This window comes from Plasmodium cynomolgi, chromosome 13, assembly GCF_000321355.1.
Source record: "Plasmodium cynomolgi strain B DNA, chromosome 13, whole genome shotgun sequence".
Classification (NCBI taxonomy): domain Eukaryota; phylum Apicomplexa; class Aconoidasida; order Haemosporida; family Plasmodiidae; genus Plasmodium; species Plasmodium cynomolgi.
This window is the reverse complement of record NC_020406.1, coordinates 1,338,718-1,358,093: the sequence shown is the minus strand read 5'-3', so window position 1 is coordinate 1,358,093 and position 19,376 is coordinate 1,338,718. Positions and strand designations below refer to the sequence as shown.

At 42.5% G+C, this 19,376-nt stretch overlaps 1 protein-coding gene across 1 annotated transcript; it reads right to left on the bottom strand.

Moving 5' to 3' along the window:
- Positions 1-755: 755 nt before the first annotated feature.
- On the bottom strand, positions 756-12,978 carry PCYB_133910 (hypothetical protein; the record flags this gene model as incomplete). The annotated part of the gene is made up of 4 exons (XM_004224416.1): positions 12,687-12,978; positions 10,396-12,608; positions 8,253-10,349; positions 756-8,069 (listed from the first exon to the last, which is right to left on the bottom strand). Exons 3-4 carry the CDS (start codon positions 10,347-10,349, stop codon positions 756-758), a joined length of 9,411 nt encoding a protein of 3,136 aa, XP_004224464.1. The 5' UTR covers positions 10,396-12,608; positions 12,687-12,978.
- Between the last annotated feature and the right edge of the window lie 6,398 nt (positions 12,979-19,376).

The window sequence follows — 19,376 nt, the reverse complement described above, 5'->3', positions numbered from 1 at the left end:
ATAATCGAAGAACGCACACGGCTGCTACAGGTAAATGTGCACATAAACACATACACATAAAAGTACATATACATATACATACACATACACGCAGCGAAACGCAGAGACGACAAAAATGACATCCAGTTATTGAAAAGGGCACAAATGTTCGGAAACAATACGCAGTTAGGGCAAATAATTTTGCTACACAGGTATTTTTTTTGCCATAATAGTAAAACAAATTTTAAAGATAATGGCTACATTAAAAAAAAAAAAAAAAAAGTTTATAATATGCTCGCCTCTTCCCTTCTCCTTGTTCAAAATTTAAAAATAAAAAAAAAGCCCCCTTTTTTCAGCGTGCTCAATTCGAGGTTCCGTCCTTTTTGTTCTGTTGTGACGTATGGCGTGGTGCCCCATTCATTTGATAGGTGCATGTGGTGGAGCACGCGTGCGCGAAAAGGTTAAAATAAAGCCACCATATGTGACATAAATGTGTGCGTGTGTGCAAATACATATCGTTAAGGCGCCCTCTTCCATTGCACACAATACATTACTCGGTACATTGCGTCCTCCATCCGATGGTTAACACCAATTGAGTATCTACTACACACCAAAAGATCGTTATTCTCTTCCCTAACCCGTTCAGTGTGTACAAGCATCTACAGAAGCATATTCATCCAATCGAATGGGCATACATAACGCTTCTTACGGAGCGCGCTTCTCATTCCTTCGCAGCAAACCGTTTGGAAAAAATTTATATCTTTTTTTTTTTTGCTCTACTGCTGCTGATTATTGTTCATGTTGTTTTTATTATGATGATTCATTTTAAATGGAGAGTTCGGAGAGATATATGGAGGCATACTGCTGGGCACAATGCGAGGGGGCATATTATTGCTACACAGGTCTCTTGCTTGGGCTGGGTTTAACAACATGCTATTTTCATTTATATTTTTTCCGTCATGCGTCCTCATGTCTTTTACGTCAATTTTGTTCGGGGGCAGCGACTGCTGAAATGAGTCGTAGGAAAAATAGTGGTCCGCGTTGTTCAGCTTGTTCAGGTTATTTGACATTTTCCTATTTATCATGTACATCGCGTTTTCGCTCAAGTTGCTGCCCATGGTGTTTCCGCCCATGTTACTTCCGCCCATGTTACTTCCGCCCATGTTGCTTCCGCCCATGTTACTTCCACCCATGGCGCTCAACCCCCCCATACTTCCTATGCTTCCCATGCCTCCCATCCCGGCGCTCATACTTCCGCTCATGCTCCCGCTGACACTGCCACTGACGCTACCGCCCATACTGCTATTCAAATTTTCTTTCGAGAGAAGTTCTTCGCCTTTATTCAGTTGCTGCAAATTGTGCATGTTGGGTACGTGTGAATTTAGGGGAAAGCTAATTTGCCTCTGTTTGTTTTTCTTTTCATTCTCTTCACTTAACAACATATTTTGTTTCATATTATATAGTTGGTGCAACTTCTGCTGCGACAGGGGGATCTTTTGCTGCAGCTGCTCCATATGTTTCTTCAACTCCTGCTGCTGGTACTGAAGCTTCTGCATTTGAATTTGCTGCAACTGTTGGGGGTGCAGTTGTTGTGGGTGTAGCTGTTGTGCGGTTATATGTTGGGGGTTCATCTGCTGTGGGTTCATTTGCTGTGGGTTCATCTGCTGTGGGTTCATTTGCTGTGGGTTCATTTGCTGTGCATGCAAGTGCTGCTTCAACTGCTGCGCCTTCAGTGGTGACGGTCCCTTCTGTGAACCCATTTGCTGCGAATGCAGCTGATGAAGCTGCTTCTGTATTTGCTCCTGCTGGAGCTTCTGAAGCAACTTCTGCTGCCTCACTTGGTCATTCTGCATTAGGTTGTCAGGTGGGCACTGGTTATGCATTTCCTGAAATGCTCCTTGGGGTGGACTTGACTGATTTTCTTTCTCACTGTATGCCTTCTGAAATAATTCCTGCTGCATTTTTTGTTGTTGTAACTTCTGCTGCAGTAACTCCTGTTGTTGTTGTAGTAACTTCTGTTGAATCAGATCTTGGGATGGGTACATATTTTTTGGAGACATCTTCTGAATCATATTTTTTGTCAAGTTCCCCTTTGTGCCCATGTTTATCATATTAGGACTGTTTACACTACTATCGCTAAATGGTTGCTTGACACCTTTTCCTTTCATATTTGGCGAATGGAATGGGGATATATTCAGGCTCTTGTTTCCATTTGGTGAGGCGACACTGCTGCTTGCGTGGCCAAAAATAGGTGCCGTCAGGTTTGGCTGGGTCATGCTCGGTTGGGTCATGCTCGGTTGGGTCATCCCCGGATGGGTCATGCTCGGTTGGGTCATACCTGGCTGATTCATCCCCGGATGGGTCATACCTGTCTGATTCATTCCCAACTGGCTGCCACCCGTCTGATTCATCCCCGACTGGCTGCCGCTCGATTGATTCGCAGAGGGCTGCTCTATAGCGGGCTTCCCCGCGCCCTGCTGGTTCCCATTTGGCGAAGTACTTCCTTTCGAGTTCGCATTTAACTGATTCAGCACTTGGAGAATGAAGTTCATCTGGTTGACATAGGTATTGACGCTTCCTCCTTGTTTTCTACTTGGCAAGTTTGCGCTGTGGTACTTCACGGTTTGGCCATTCATGTTGTTCAAATTAATATTCTGCTGGCTCGGTTGACTGGACTGACTTGGCTGACTTGGCTGACTTGGATGACTTGGATGACTTGGCTGACTTGGCTGATTTGGCTGGCTTGGCTGGCTTAGTTGGCTTGGTTGGCTTAGCTGGCTTGGCTGGCTTGGCTGACTGAATCCCTGTGCATTCGATCCTTGGGGGCTCATGGTTGCGAGGCTGTTTTGGTCTCTTTCGTTGGCGCTAAAAATGTAATTGTTTTGGGGGTCATTCATGTGCATGTGGGGCTGTTGCATGGCAGACAGGGCGCCGGCATCGACATAACCGGCGCTACCGTTACTGATGCTGTTACTGATGCCACTACTAACTCCGTTTCCGATGTTGCTACTCAGGGAATTACTAATGGTGCCTCCGACGCTACTACTATTCACGTAACTCGGCTGCGCTTTGTGGTTCTCGGGGATGGCGCCCTGCATATCGCTTTGGTGCTTCGCCTGCAGTATGCCCTGAAACATGTGCGAATTGCCATCTGCACCGGTTTTTAAAGCACCAGAGGAGAGGTTCCTCTTTTCATCATTGCCATCGCTCTTTACACTACTCATATTTGAACAACTCATATTTTTATTAAACGAATCATTCGAAAAATTCAAAGCTTCAGCACTGTCTATTTTGTTGTTGTTCATATTTACCAAGCTCGAAAGAGAGTGTACAGGGTGGTGTAGCAATGGTCTTCTTCCACTGTTTGGTGAAGTGTTACTCTGGCTGTGCATTACATTGGAGGGTACAAAATTAAGGTTCATATTTGGCAAATTCGCATGGCTATAATTAGTTCCTAAATTTGATCTGCTATTTTCACTACTTAGTGGATTCACATTTTGAATGCTGTTACTAGGGTACCTTACCATGGTAGGATAATTATAATTTGAAATGGTATTAGCTTTGTTGCTTGCATCGAGAAATATTTTCTGATCAGAACTTAACATTTCTTGATTGTTCATAATTTGTTCGTGTAGCATTCTCGACTTTGCATCCGCTTCTTGCATTACTGGTTGGTTCGTTCCATACCCTGCTGAGTAGTTACTTGGGGTTGCCGATTTGATAGAAAGTGCGTCATCGTTTATTCTACTTATTGATGAGGAAGGTGATGGTCTCGATACTGCAGCTGACCCTGCCACTCCACCTCTTGCTTGATTTTCTTTATACATAGAGTACATTTTCTTTTCTGAGTTTAAGGCACTATTGTTCATTGGGATTTGCTGCATCTTCTTGCTTGACCCGCTAGACGTAACTTCTATTTGACGAGAATTGGAGCTACTGTTCTGTAGGTTATTCGTCGACACATTCTTGGCACACAGTTCTGGAGACTCGTACATTGCAGGCTTGCTGTGCGAAATTGGGGAAATTTGCGAAGTTGAGGATAGCTGCGAGATTTGCCCCATCTGCACGTTGCTGCCGTTGGGCGGCATGTACTTGCCGGTTTGCGAGGCGGTGTGCATGGGCGACGCGAATTTTTCCTCTTCGCCGTTTGGCCGCGCGAACAGGGGCATCCCGCCGCTGCTAAGGCTGTTGTTGCTAAGACCGTTGTTGCTAAGACCGTTGTTGCTGAGACCGTTGTTGCTGAGATCGTTGTTGCTGAGACCGTTGTTGCTGAGACCGTTGTTGCTGAGGCTGTTGTTGATGAGACCGTTGCTAATTCCACTAACTCCGCTGACGCCGCTAACTCCGCTAACTCCGCTGCTGCCAGCGCTGTGCATCAGGGCGCTGTTCGAGCTGCTGTTCTTGGGGGTTCTGCTCCCCTTGGAGTTATTGTTCTTCGCGCTGCTATTCCTGGAGGAGCTATGCGCGCCGCTCGCACTTGCGATGGGCACCTGTGGGTTCGTACTGATAAGAAGTGAGGTGTCCCCCTTGTTGACAAATTGAGGGTCTCCCCAATTCTGCATCTGTTGATACGAAAACGAAGAAGAATTCGATTTTATGCCTTCCGCGTTGGGTACGCCTTTGTTCCACTTTGCAGGAGACTGGTTAAGCATGTAGTAATCCTGGACTGCATTCACTGGAGAGCCTGCTTGGTTGATAAAACACTTGCTCAAATTTTCCATTGTCGCATTTTTACTTGGGGTGCCATTATATTTCGTGTTTACCAATTTCTGTTTCTTGTTTGGGAAGTTAGTTGTATCATGGCTTAGCACATGCTGTCCATTTGACACGTGAAGAGGCACCATCATGTCATTCATTCCATTGCTATGTATACTAGGTACCTGTTCATCTGGTTGGCGATTCTTACTGTCTATACTGGCATCTCCTTCCAGGGGGGCAGCATATGCCGCTTCTTGGTCTCCTACAGGCAAGTTACTCACAGGTACACCATTTTTCATGGGCACTTTTTCTAGTGCATTATTGGCAAGGTAATTATTGCCATTTGGTAAATAATTTAGGATACTATTATTTTTAAATAACTCTCGAGAAAAATTGGACACACTTATCGACGTTTTGTACTTCGTTATTTTGTTCGTCTTGGCTATATTTTTTATAGGTAAAGATTTCTGTCTGTTGCTTAGGAAGAGTTCATTTTTGGTGTGGTTCTGTATCTGTTGATCCAAGTTACTGGCTTCGCTGGGGGGGTCACTGAACGGGTTCGTGTGCGACACGGGTGGCTTCTTCGTTTTAGCAGCGTCTTTAATCGCGTTCGGTTCGTTAACCGTGGGCAGATTATCACTAGCAACAATTTTACCGTTTTCCTTGGCGTTTTCTTTGTTGTTCCCCTTGGCGCTTCCCCTACCGCCTCCCTTACCACTGCCTTTCCCGCTGCTCTTTCCACCGCTCTTCGCGCTGCTCTTTCCCCCGTTCTTGGCGCCGCTCTTCCCACTGCTCTTCCCATTGCTCTTCCCATTGCTGCCAACACTGCCAACACTTCCACAGTTGGGATCGCCGTAAATGCCCGTCTCACTGGGGGACCCGATACTCTTTGCCGCTTCATGTTTGAGCTCATCCTCCTTTACCGCTTGGTTCAAGGGCATCTCGTTAAAAACTGCGGGCTTAACCAACTGGTCACTGACAGTTTCGCACATTTGGTGGTTCATTCTGATGTAGTCGTTTTCCCTTCCTGGTTCGTTAATTATCACTTGACCATCAAGCGCCGAATCAACATTCGCGGTGTCCATGTTGCCCTTCATATGTATAATGCCTTGTTGGTTGTCTCTATCCAGCTCTCCTTTGCTCACCCCTGTGGGTGTCACGTTCGCATCGTCGTACACACCACTGCGCAAAAGTGCATTATTATTATCATCACAATTGTTAAGGTTGAACGCAGAGGTTGTATCCTCCATTTTTATGGGTAGGGGAATAGCACCCGCCACCCCTGCACCGTTGCTATCCTTTTCGTATTCTCCATGGTCTAAAACCTTTCCATTGTTATTAAGCAGCCAGGCATCATGCTCTGGGAGAGGGTCTGCCATTGAGCCAGTCCTCTCCTGCGTCTGTTTGTTCATCAGTAAGACATTCTCATTCTCATTAACACCATCACTCACATGGTCATTCTCCTCTCTTTTCGCTTTAACATTTGTTCCACTTTTTCCGTTGAGTAATCCTCCTTCCCTGTTGAACACGAACTCTTCCTCCTTCTTCCCTTCGTACGTCTGGGCAAAGCACTTCTCCATCTTAACGACATCCTCACATTCTTGTAAATTATCATTGATAAATTTCGTGTACGCTTTTAACCTCGTCTCGGAAAGCAAACTATCAACCGCCTTACCATTTAGAGTAGTCAGCACAGAACTGTTTACTGGAAAATTTTTTAACTTATCCAGAATGTAATCGGCTAGCAAAATTTGTGAAATTAAGTTTTTGCACTGGAATTTTTTTCTAACCTTCTTAATGTTAATTTTTTTCTTGTCATCCACGTAGGGAACATAGTTCAGTATCTGCTGTGCAAAATCATTAACCGTGTTGTACGATTCATTCGGAGAGTAAATAAAAAATTCGTTCAGCTTGTAAATTTCGCTACTTTCTGATAAGTTATTTAATTTTTTTATACTTTTATTCTTTCTCCTTTTGTCATATTCGATTATTTTTTTAATCAATTTTACAAACTCTTTATCTATTTTCTCTGCACAGAACCCATTATTCATCATGGGTTCATGATTTGATACTTCACAGCTAGTTTCGTTGTTTAGTGAGTCCAACAAATTGTCATAGTACCCTACAACAGGTTTTATTTTGTTTAAAAAATTCTGAATAATTTTATAAAACTTTTTATTTTTAACGAGATAATCATTTCTTAGTAGAGCTAAAAATTCGTTTACGCTTTTTTTATTGCTACAGATCGAGTTGAGCCATTTTTTTAGGCTGGCGAAATTGGTCGATTCGTTTTCTCCCCCTATTTGTTTGTCATTGCTTGTTGTGGATGTCCCCACGTTTGAAGTGACCGAGTGGTTGCCTAAGTTTGATGTGCACATATCATCCTTACTGTCCACGTCTTGCAGAAATGACTCGTCTCCTCCATTGCATATCACTCGTTCTTTTCCATCTTCAATCGGTTCGTTAGTCCCTTTGGGAAGTGCATAGTTGTTCTTTGCATGGTTATCACACTCCTCAATTTTATTTCCACCCTTTTCCCTTTCTCCAAATGAGCACTCACTTTTCCTTTGGTTCTCTACCGAAGAAACATCTTCACTGCGCTGCAAACAGTTCGAATCGTGCATTTGTGTTATTTCCTCCGTTTTTTCTTTCCCCTGTATTTGCTCCTTCTGTACTTCTTGCACATTTCTACTTTCCCCGGGGTTACGCTCCTGTCCTTCCAACATTTGCTCATTCTGTGTTTCTACTTCGGGGTGCTCATATGGTGGCCCCTCCCCATTTGGAACTCTCTCTTCCTCCACTTCGCTAGCCCCATTTTGATCATACTCGCGGTCATCATCCTCCTTATCCCCTCCGAAGGGGTACTTCCTCTTTCCTACAATATTTTTCACATGGTCCGATTTGATGGAAGACAGTTCGTCCAGCTTCAGTGTCGTAGAATCATTCACATCACTGGAGCTGAAGAAGCTGTCCTTCCCACAGTCGGTATCTTCATCAGAAGTTTCGTCGGAGTTCCTATTAATGTGAGCTAATAAATTATTAAAAATATGCTCCTTCTTCCCCCAATTGGAACAAAAATTTGTGTTTCTAAACAGTAAGGTAGTGTCATTTGATTCCTCCTCCGATTCGTTCATCCTGTAGAGAGTGTTTTGTTCGGTGGTGCAGCTGTTGCTCGGTTTGCTGCTCAGATTCTCTTTGTCGTTTAGAAGGGAGCTTCCTTTTGACAGCTGCTGCAATATTCCACTTAACAGTTCGCTTTTCCTCGGTTGGTCTAAGAGGGTAGACTCCTCCCCATTGTAATCCTTACCCTCTGATTCTTCATCACCACGGTTAGGTTGATCATTTTTGGCACCCTTGCTTTCGTGGGGCTTTCCATCTGCGTTTGGTTTTTCCTCCAATTGGGGCGCGCCGGTTAATGCTCTACCTGGGTCGCTTCCCATGCATCCACTTCCCATGCATCCACTTCCCATGCAGCCGCTTCCCATGCAGCCGCTTCCCATGCAGCCGCTTCCCATGCATCCGCTTCCCATGCAGCCGCTTCCCATGCATCCGCTTCCCACGCAGGCGCTTCCCACGTATCCGCTTCCCCTGCCGTCACTGCCCCAGCCACCACTGCTGCCCGCTTTCTCCCGCTGCCTCTGCATCTCAATCTGTTCGCTCATATATTTGTTAAATGCGCCTATCAAGCTGTTCGCACTTTGGGGGGGAAATATGGACATGAATTTTAACCGTTTCGAACCCTTCTTTAACTTTTTTTTATTATCTAAATAATTTTCCCCATGCAGGCTAGTCCATTTGACATCCGCGTAGCTGTTGTCCCGGAAAAGAGAAAAGAACTTCTCCTTACACTCCTCCGCCGTTCTCGTCATTTCGTAAACGTGATTAATTTTATTGTACGAGGCGAGCGCTAGGGATATGATGTTCCAGTTTATGGAGTAAATGTAGTTGACACTTAGGGGCACCTCTCCCAGTGGTGGCATTATCTTTTCTGCAAGCCCCACGTTGTTATGTTCCTCGTGGAGAGTGAGAACTTCCCCGTTCGGGGGGTTCTCTTGCGTTTTTCGCGAATGATCCACTTTATCGCCTCCCCCACAGCTGCTGTTATTGCTGCTATTGTTATTGCTGATATTGTTACTGCTGCTATTGTTACTGCTGCTACTGTTATTATTTGCTTTCCCATTTAGCACTTCGGCGGGGCTTCCTCCACCCTGTTTTGCAGTAATATTATCTCCATTTGGGGCATCTCCAAGATGCATTACTCTACTGGAGGTCGCTTCAATGGGGACCGCTTCAATGGGGGCCTCTTCCAAAAGATTCTTCGCAGGGGGAATGTTACCACTCCCCCCGAAAGGGGGTTGTTCCTCACCGTTATATCCCCTCACCTGCGTCCAATCGGCATTCACATAATTCATATACGTCTTTGTAAGGATGAGAAGAAAATTTATTTCGTCACTGGTCCACTCATCTTTCGTGTCAGTCCACGTTTTTAAATTTTGTTCTTCCTGTTCCTGCGTGAAACTGGATCCTTCCCTGGTTTCTTTCACTCGAGAAGGGTGTCCCTCCTCAGCAGGATGATTGTTCTTAATGCCATCGTCATCCTTCACCCCTGCCTTTTTAATTCCCACCTTTCCGTGGTCATCCTTTTTGGAAAAATCAAAATGGGGGTCAGTTTCCTGTGCGTCTTTGACCTCATTCAACGATGACGTTTTTTCTACCTCCGCATTTGTTAGCGGCTGTTCGTTTGTTTTACACTTTTCGTTCTCTAGTACTGTCTCCACTGTCTTATCATTTTCCGCCTTGTTCAACCTTCGCTTTGGTGTCCTTTTCTTGGCTGAGGCCACATCTGATAAGTCTCTTTTCCGTTTTTTCTTTTCCTTTATCATTTGTTTTTTTAAAATATAGGGAGAGTTTTTCAAATAAAACAGATACAGAAAAAAGGTGAATTCGTCATACTCTGACATATTCACTAGAGGGAGGCGAATGTCGTTATTTGTGTTGTTAATATATTCTAATTCGAATGGGTACGTTTTTCCCCCACATAACTCCATGTTATTCATGTAAACGTTGACATTTTTTTGTTTGATCTCGTTTAGACATTCGCTCATGTTTTGTTCTGGTGCGGTAGTAGCAGTACTACTACTACCTGTTTCTTTACTGATTATGCTGTCGGAAGCGGAATATGGAATGACGAGGAGCTCGTTCACGTCTACACTGTTCAGGGGAGTGGTGGCCATAGTTAACATGTTGCTATTCATATGTCTCATCTCATCGAAGTAATCCATGTGGTTCATAAGGTTCATTTGGTTCATGTGGTTCATGTGGTTCATGTGGTTCATGTGGTTCATGTGGCTCATGTGGTTCATGTGGTTCATTTGGTTCATGTGGTTCATTTGGTTCATGTGGTTCATGTGGTTCATAAGGTTCATGTGGTCGGCGTAGTCGTTTACCTTTCTTACATCATCGAAGTCGTCTCCATCGTCCACATGCTGATAGTCGTTGTGGTTCCTGGCATACTCCCTGTAGACCTCTTCGTCGTATTCTTCCATTTCGCTCTTGCTTTCCTTTTTTACAATTTCTAGTTTGATCTTTGTGTTTTGCTTCGCGGGGTTCTTCGCTTTGGTTTCTTCGTCTCTCTGCTTGGCTGGTTCATTCCCCGATTTGGCCTCTTCCATCTCCAGCTGCTCTACCTCATCGGCTACATCACCACAATTGTTGCTATCACTCCTTTTTTTTTCTCTTTTTTTTCTCATGTTTGGCGTAGTCCACTTCGTCACTAGCTTCATTTTTCCTTAACATTAGTTTGGCCTTTCCTCCAAACGGGACTGTCGACCCCTGTTCATCATCGGAGTACGTAGCGTGGTCATCATTAATTAAATTCTCATTATTATAAAAAATATTTTCATTCACTTCGATTAGAGAAATACTCATAAAGAGCAAGCAGTAAATATACAGTTGGTTACTCAAGTCAATGTAGTCTGTACTACATGAATAGTAGTCCACATAATCGTCATTATAATGGTACGCACTCCGGTAGGTGTACTCATCCTCCATCGTAAAATTTTCACAAAAGTCAACCCCTCTCCTGCTATGGTGCTCATGCTTGTTTAACAACTCCCTGCTTACATTTTCCTCGAAAAGTATAAGACGCCGTTCGTAATTTAGGTACGCCTCTATGCCTTTTTCATCTATCTGGTTGTTGCTCGGGAGTGGCTGCTGCTTGTGCGCGTCACTTGTTGGGGGGGGTTCTCCTGCGTCGATATTTCCTTTGGCGATGTCTCCTTTGGCGATGCTTCCTTTGTCGATGTCTCCTTTGTCGATGTTTCCTTTGTCGGTGTTTCCTTTTCCGACATTTCCTTTGCCGATGTCTCCTTTGTCGATGTTTCCTTTTCCGCTTGCCTCCCTTTTATTCATAAAATTGAACGAAAACATGCTGCGCGCCATGCTTAGAATGCCACTAGCGGTGGATTCATTCGGGGGGGTGTCACATTTGTCACTCTGTTCACCGTCTTCCACAGCATGACTAGCCAACTGCTCATCATTGGCCGAAGCGACAGGGTTCGCTTCAACGCCAGTGAAAAGATTATTATTTCCTTCCATTTTAAAATTCTTCCTAACGGCGTTAAAAAAATCCCTCTTAAGCAAATTTTTATTTTTCACCTTATGGTCCACGTCCACGGGGACTAAGTCAGGCCTCACCTCGTTTAGTACAAAAAACCAAAACATCTTAATGTCATTTGATATCTGCGAAGAAATAAAATATTTGTCATTTTTTTTTCTGTCCTCAAAGTGATTATTCATTTGATAACTAAATCTTTTGGATACATTTTTCTTCCATCTTTTTTCTTCATAATAATCTATACTCATCCACATCATTTCCCTAAGCATAAAATTATGGTGTGTCTGGAAACTGTTGACTGGTTCCGTTGGTTTGTATACTCTTCCATTTTTTACAATTTTATAAGCATTTTCTGCGATTAGCATGTTAAGTGAATATTTATCATTTTTTTCATTAGTTCCATTTTTTTTTCCTGTTTTGTTTCCCTTTTTCCGCTTAGCCGTTTCTTTCTTTTCGTTGTTCAACATCGGGGAGTCGTTATTCACCGATGCACTGTCATCCTTCCCCGCGGCGGGTTGGTTCGGCGGCGCGACGCCTGCGCTGTCGCCTTTGTTTTTGCTTCTGCTTTTCCCCTTTTCGCTCCTCCTCTTCTTGGCGTTAGTATCTGCATTGGACGTTCCGTTTGAGGTTCCATTTGAGGCTCCATTTGAGGCTCCATTTGAGGCTCCGTTTGAGGTACCATTTGAGTCTCCGTTGGACGCTCCGTTTGAAGTTCCATTTGAGGCCCCGTTTGAGGATCCGATGGACGCTCTGTTCGCTCCTTCACTCGAATCGGCTTTGCCGCTTCCGCTTCCTGTACCGCCTCCAGCACCGCTCCCACTCCCCTTTTCGCTGTTAGCATTGTCCCCGTTGATGTCGCTGCCCTTCTTCCCGCTCTCCTTCGCCTCGTCGTTCTTCTCACCCTTATCATCGGCGTGCTTCTTCTTGTTGTTCTTTTCGTCATCGTTATCGTCTCCATTTCCGCTGCTTCGGCCGCCACTGTCGCCACTTTTGCCGCCTTGGCCGCTATCACCGCGTTTGCCGCCTTGGCCGCTATCACCGCGTTTGCCGCCTTGGCCGCTATCACCACGTTTGCCGCCTTGGCCGCTATCACCACGTTTGCCGCCTTGGCCGCCGTCACCACGTTTGCCGCCTTGGCCGCTATCACCGCGTTTGCCGCTTTTCTCGCTTTTCCCATTATCGTCTGTTCTCCCCTTGTTGCCACTTCCCCCTGGGCATTTTCTCATCGCGGAATTACCTACGTCCCCGCAGCCACTTCTGCTACAGTTGGTCCCCCTTAGTTCCACATGTTGCATTTTCACGTGCACATATTTGGCTGGAAAAATATCATAACATTTGAGTAACAAAAGGGATACTTTCATTTTGTTTTTGATAAAATTAAAGTGACGCTTACGCTCAAGGAGGGGTTCCGATATGCGCAGGAGTTCCCTGGCCCTCGACACGGTCATTTCGAAGAGGTTTTCCGTACCATTCGCTCGCTTCGCAGCTTCGTTCTTCCGTTTAGTTGCCTCACTAGCCCTTTTCGCCGCCCCGCTCATTCTGTGCTTACGTAACCTCCGCACATTCGCGAGCGGTCTCTCCGCCATTACGGAGAGTACTTCCCCCCTTCGACGTTTCAACTTGTGTTTCGAAACTTCCCTCCATCTGTGCTTTCCCATCATGAGCACATTTGGGCGAAATTTCATTTTTTGATTTCGCGAAAGGGATGAATATTTTTTTTTGCAAAATTGTTTTGCACTTAACTGGATGTTGCTGATAAATGCGCGTCCAAAATTGCTAGTGCAATTTCTTCTTTTTTTTAAAATGTGGTGGGCACGCTTTCCTGAGTTTTTAAAACGTTTTCTGTTCAAAGGTGGGGACAGAATTGGGAGGAAAAATAAGGAATCATTTTTATCGGATGTGGTGTAGGAAGAGAAAACTGAGGGCTTGTTCCAAAATGGGGGAAGAAAAAATTTGAAACGTGTTGCATGACACTCTTCTGCCACCTCTGGCAAAGTTAAAAATATCTCGAGTAGTATTGTTGTGCTGAATTTTAACCCATCCGGGTAGTTAAATATTGAGCTTTTACTAACCCATGGAATATATGCCCTCTTTCTATCACACTCTGATGAGACTCTTGTCTTAAAACATAGATCGAATGTGACATAAAAATGATGTCTCTTTAACTTTTTAACAATTATTTTTAAAACATTAAAAGGGGTAATCAAAAAGGTTTCACCCCAATCACACGGTTCTTTCACAAGAACTGCGCAATGGGTAACGGGCTTGTAAAAATCGCTTACCGTTTCGGTAAAGCGAGGGAAGGTCGGCAGCATGACATATATCTTTAACATTTTTTCCACCACACGCTGGATAGAAATAGAGGAGTCTCCTCTTGTTTTCTCTTCGGCGATGACGCCTTCACTTAAATGGTTGAACGGGCTATACGTAACAACATCATGTGGTTCTTCGAGTTCGTCAGATGATTCACTAACATGGTCTTCATTTTTTCCTTTTACCTCTACTTCGAGGCACTCTCCTTTTCTGACACAGGTGTAATCCCCATTTGGGTAAATGGCACTACCCTTCTTGAAAGCATTAAACCAGGTTTGCTCGTGAAGTATACACTTATAATTATTATTATTATTACTTTTAAATATGTTCCTTTTTGCGTACGCTCCCTTGCTGCTTACCAGAAGGGGAGTGACCACTTGGATACTTCCCCTTCCACGTGCGCAACTTCTCCTTGTTACATTGACTGCGTATGTATCCTCATCAGTACTTCGCCTACTAGTGCAGAAGTTGTTTCCTGCACCTCTTTTACGAGTCTTATTCGTGTACACATGGCTAACACAGCCAAAGTAACGTACTCTTCTGCGTTCTGTGTCTGCCCTGTTTGGAGCGCTCACCTTTCTCACTAACTTAAAAGCTGACTTCTCAACGCAGGCAAATTTATCTATATAGAAATTGCTTGAAACAAAATAGGGATGGTAATCATTTTTTTTCCCCACTTTTGTGTGATTATCATTTTCAATTCGATGGCAGTCACTCATGTGTCCCCTTCCTGCCGATCGCTCTAATTTTCCAGCATAAACCTGTTTGTCTTTTTTTTTTTCTTCCTCTCCCTCTTCTGTCCGTATGGCATGCACACATATGCCCTTACATTTTCCGTTTGCTTTATTTAACATGTAGAGTCTGCACTTCTTGACCACATAAGCCGAACATTCGCACAATATCAAAAGGGATAGTTTCCTCAAATTGGTTATATACATATAAACGGAGAGGTATATTTTCAAGCAGAGCCAGGTTGTTATCCGGTGCACCATTTGCAGATCGGGGGGTCGCGTCCGAGAAACGGTACCTCTATAATTTGTGCGATCTGTGCGATCTGTGCGATCTGTGCGATTTGCGTGATCTACGTGATCTACGTGATCTGCATGATCTGCATGATCTGCACTATCTGAGTGTTTTGCCAAATTGGCAAGCCGCTTGACCAAATTTAAGCTCCTATCCGAATGAGCCATTATTACACAGGTGCTTCTTTCCCGGGGCACATCCCCCCTAGGGGCCCTTTTAACCTCATAAACAGGGTAAGTACCATGCTGCAAAACGCACCTGTTATCGCCATTAGTCCTGCAATGCCTATATCTATTAACAACCTGTTCATTAAAATTGATTATGTCTTGCGCATTATTCATGGTGTTTGGATATATGTCCGATTTATCTTTCCTAGTTAATGCATCCGCTGATTTTCTTTTAACTTAGTGTGTTTCTTGTTTTTGTTTGATTGAACATTTTTTTTGCTTTTTGTTTTTTGCTTTTCGATTTTTTCCTATTTCTTTTTCCTACTCCTTTTTCCTATTTCTTTTTCCTACTTCTTTTTCCTTTTCCTTTTTCCTTTTTTGTTTGTTAATTTTGTTCAAAGGGTTATTTTCCCTATTTACATATTCCTCGCTTTTTTTTTTTTTTTAGTTAATTTTTTTTATTTACTTAAGTTTTTATATCTTTTGATGGCATAATTTTTGGCATTCTTTAAAACTTAAGTGATTTCCGTTTTTTGGATGAGCATTTATGCGTACGTAGGGGTTAAGAAGGCAGGCATAAGAGAGGCATAAAATGTGCTGCATCCATCATATGCTACATCATATGCTACATCATACGTTGCATCATACGAGTATGCAAAATTGTACTGATTGCATATGGGGGTGGGGTGTTTGCATAAATACGTATCATGCGTACATATATATATGGCATTATATACGTATATATATGTTATTATGCATATGCTGCGTACACGTATACATATGCGCGTATGTAAATATGCTCACTTTTGGCATAAAAATGAAGGAAGAAAAATTATATTCATTACATTCTCACGCATCATATAGTTCTTTTATGAGGTAAAGAATATAATGCAAAAGTACTCACAAAAGGCGTAATTATTTAAAAAAAAAAAAAAAGTGTTAAGAAAAAAAAGGGGAAGAAATTTTGGGCAAAGAAAAAGAAGGGTTATGAAAAAAAAGGGCTACGAAAAAAAAAAAATAAAATAAAATAATAGTGAAAAAAGCATTTCAAAAAAGTGATGAAATGTTAAAAAAAAATGAAAAGAAACGGATTTAAATGCTTAAAGTGGATGTTTAAGCATTTCCATGTTGCCTTAAAAATGCTTTGAAGTCACAAATTAAGCATTACTGCTAATTTTAACAATTTGAAGAGGGCGAATGGTTATGTAAGAGTAGGATTAGATTTTCTGCAAGTCGCGTTTGTCTACGCGTGTAAGTGTTTGGCAAAATTAAACCGTGTTTAGACTCTACACCCTTTTTCGCTTTGTGCGGTTATTATGCGCCTATTATGTGCTTACTTTGTGCTTACTTTGTTCTTTGTGCTTTTTGCCACATTTGGGCACTTTTTTTTTTTACCTGTTTGTGGCTCAGTTTTGCGGTTCACTTTCGCCGCTCGGATTTGCGGTTCACTTTCGCCGCTCGGATTTGCGGTTCACTTTCGCCGCTCGGATTTGCGGTTCACTTACGCCGCTCGGATTTGCCGTTCAACGTTGCCTCTCCCCCCCCGCCTTCTCCAAAACGCTATTTCGCTCATCGATGCGCACACCGCAAAGCGTTACAACCTGCGTTACATTATTGCTAATGAAACGCATTTGCGCTCTTCTTCCAAGAGCTGCATAAAATGTTACACGCGTTCTTTAGGAAGTAGTGCCACGGGTAATGTTATACGTGGTACACCATGTGCAAACAGGATGATTCCAAAACGAACGCGGGGAGGTACCTGTGTCATATGCACACATCACTCCACAAATTACGTGGTTTCACTTGTTCGCTCGTTTTTCTGCGTTCCTTCCCCTTTGCAACAGTTTTACAGTTGACCAAAGGAGCAGTTTAAAAATGGTGAACACTGTCCGCTGTAGTTGTGCGAGCTGCCCAGCGCACCATTCCCAGTGCGTATTGTTTAAACCGCATTACACTTTGCCTTTTCTCGTTCGTCTCACAGCAAAAGTACACTTGCATTGTTCCTACTGTAGCAGCTTAATTGTCACTGTAAAAAAAAAAAAAAAAAAAAAAAAAACGGATTGCACATTATTTTGATGTTTGTTAAAAATTATTGCAAACATGTGCTTTCCTATGCGATGATAAAAAAAAAAAATGCTTCCAACTGCTAACGTTACAAGGAAAAATTAACTGCTTGCATTTCCGGTGTGGCAAATACGTACACGCTGTTTCCATTTTTCGCATAAGACTTTAAGCGCTCTATGTTTAGTGGTGACTCGTCAGTCTCACCCGTAACGTTCACCTTTATCAAGTGCCCTAAGCGCGTTAAATTGACACGTGTATCTCTGTGAGCTTGTTTAAAATTACCTTTTTTTTTATCCCCTCGATGTGCAAGAGGGTATGTGTCAGTCCCAATTTTACTTTTTGGCCTTTTAAAAAAATTTCAAAAGGTGTAGACAAGCAATTTTGTGTGTAAATAAAAACAAAAAAAGGATATGCTTTTAAATTCTTCCATCCACGTAGGCTTCACTATTGTGTGCCTAAAATTTTCGATGACTACGTACTCAAATGTATGAATTCTTTTCTTTTATGCTCAAAAAAAAATAGGGCATTGTATGCTCGCATTAATCCTTGCGCGCAGTGATGTGTGACGTTTGCTTCGGGTTATTTATCGCCCCTTTTTGCTATTCTTCTTTTGCCATTTTTTCTCCCCAAAGGAAAGAAAAAAAAAAAAAGGCGTGGCAAAGCTTCGGCTTATTTCTTCACGTGCACATATACATTCACAGCATATTAAGTGCAATTTTTTTTTTTTTTTGCGAAATGTAATGTGCAGTAGTGGAACATTTTGGCTAGCTGAGATATTACATTTCTCAAAGGGGAAAAAGGTACACGCGCAAAAAAAAGAAAAATTGTATAACGAAAAAGTGCAAAACGAAAAAGTGCAAAACTTAAAAGCGCAAATGCGTAAGAGTGTAGGAGAGAAATGCAAAACCATCGACTAAATCTCCCCCACAAGCGAGGACTGAGCCACGTCCCCTCTCTTTAATGTGTAAAAAAAAATTATCAAATGTTAGGCAGTTCCTCAATTACACACTCGTGAAAGACAATAATTACAAAATTTATATGCACAAATAAAGCCTTAGGTCATAATTTTAAAAAACGCAAAAGCGCATAAAAAAGAGCTCCACGCAGGTTGACATGGCAGTTGTCCCTACAATGGGTGTAAAAACGGGGGGGGTAGCGTATCGTTCTGCATGAATCGTGGCACACTTGCCTGATTATCCATACTTGGTATTTTTTTAAATACATTTTTTCTATTGCTACATTTTTTCTTGCCAAATTTGGAGGCGCACTTTATTGATTGTTAACAGTCCACAAAAAAAAAAAAGGATAACACTTCTACTTAACTGTTAGCGCATTTCTCCTCAACAATGGTGTTTTGCATCAAAAGGACCATTTTAGAAAAGTGAAAAATGGAAGGAGCGTGTGTAAATATTTTCTTACCGCGCGTACATTTAATTCTCTACTAAACAAAACACGCATAAGAAAAGGTGTGCGAAACACGTTGCGGTTTTTTTAATCATATGTTACATGGTACATATTTATATAGTTGACTCATTTGACATTCTCCTCATGTGTAAAAATTGATCCCATAAGGTTAAATGCAAAATGGAGATATGTGTACTGTACGCTTTAAGGGTGTTTTTTTTTTTTTTTTTTTTCTCTTAAGAACTTTTTCCCTCCACGTTATTACACTCGGGGAAAAAAAAAATGAATAAATAAAACACAACAAGATTGTTATTAATCTTTTACACACTTCCGTTGGACTGACAACTTTAAAAATGTGCATCCGTTTTTTTTTTCTTTTTTTTTTGTTCATCCGTGGTAATAACTTTTATATACAACGTGTGCCAATAAAAAATAAAAAAAAAAGGGGAATCCTTCCTTGCGCTGTGACGTTACATTAATGTAAGATGATGCCCATAAGCATGTACACTACACATGGGAATGCACCAAAATTACAGTTTGCAGCATTTCACATTTATTTTTAAAAATGCATAAAATGACCGTACACATAATATACCACCCAATTCGCCCCTTTAAAGAAAAGTCATCTCTTCTCTTCCTTTTGCGTATACCAAATGTTAGATTGTTCCCTTGTGAAAAAGTTTCGAATTGCTAAAAACCTTAGTTGGAAACTCCTTGACGAAGGAATATTTTTAAGCTTGGCATGAGTTTTCCTTAATTTTATCACCCTTATTTTTATGAACATATATTTAACGAATGACCAAGCGCGGGAGAAAAAAAACTGAATTTAAGTGGCTTTACAAGTACGTCAATTTTAGCTGAAACGGCGTACCACGCGATTGTGCGGCATCGAATAAGCATCTGTACACCACAGGGAAGGAGGCCAAGCGCGGACGCAATAAATGCGAGAAACGCGATAAACAGAAAAAACAATCACGTTACTGACTCAGGCCAAGTGAACGAAATCCATTTTCCTCTTATGCGCTCTCAAAATTTTCCCATCCTGTACGAAGCAACCATTTTTCTTCCGAATTGATGCCCTTTCCGATCGTTCCACTTATTTTTAAAAGCTA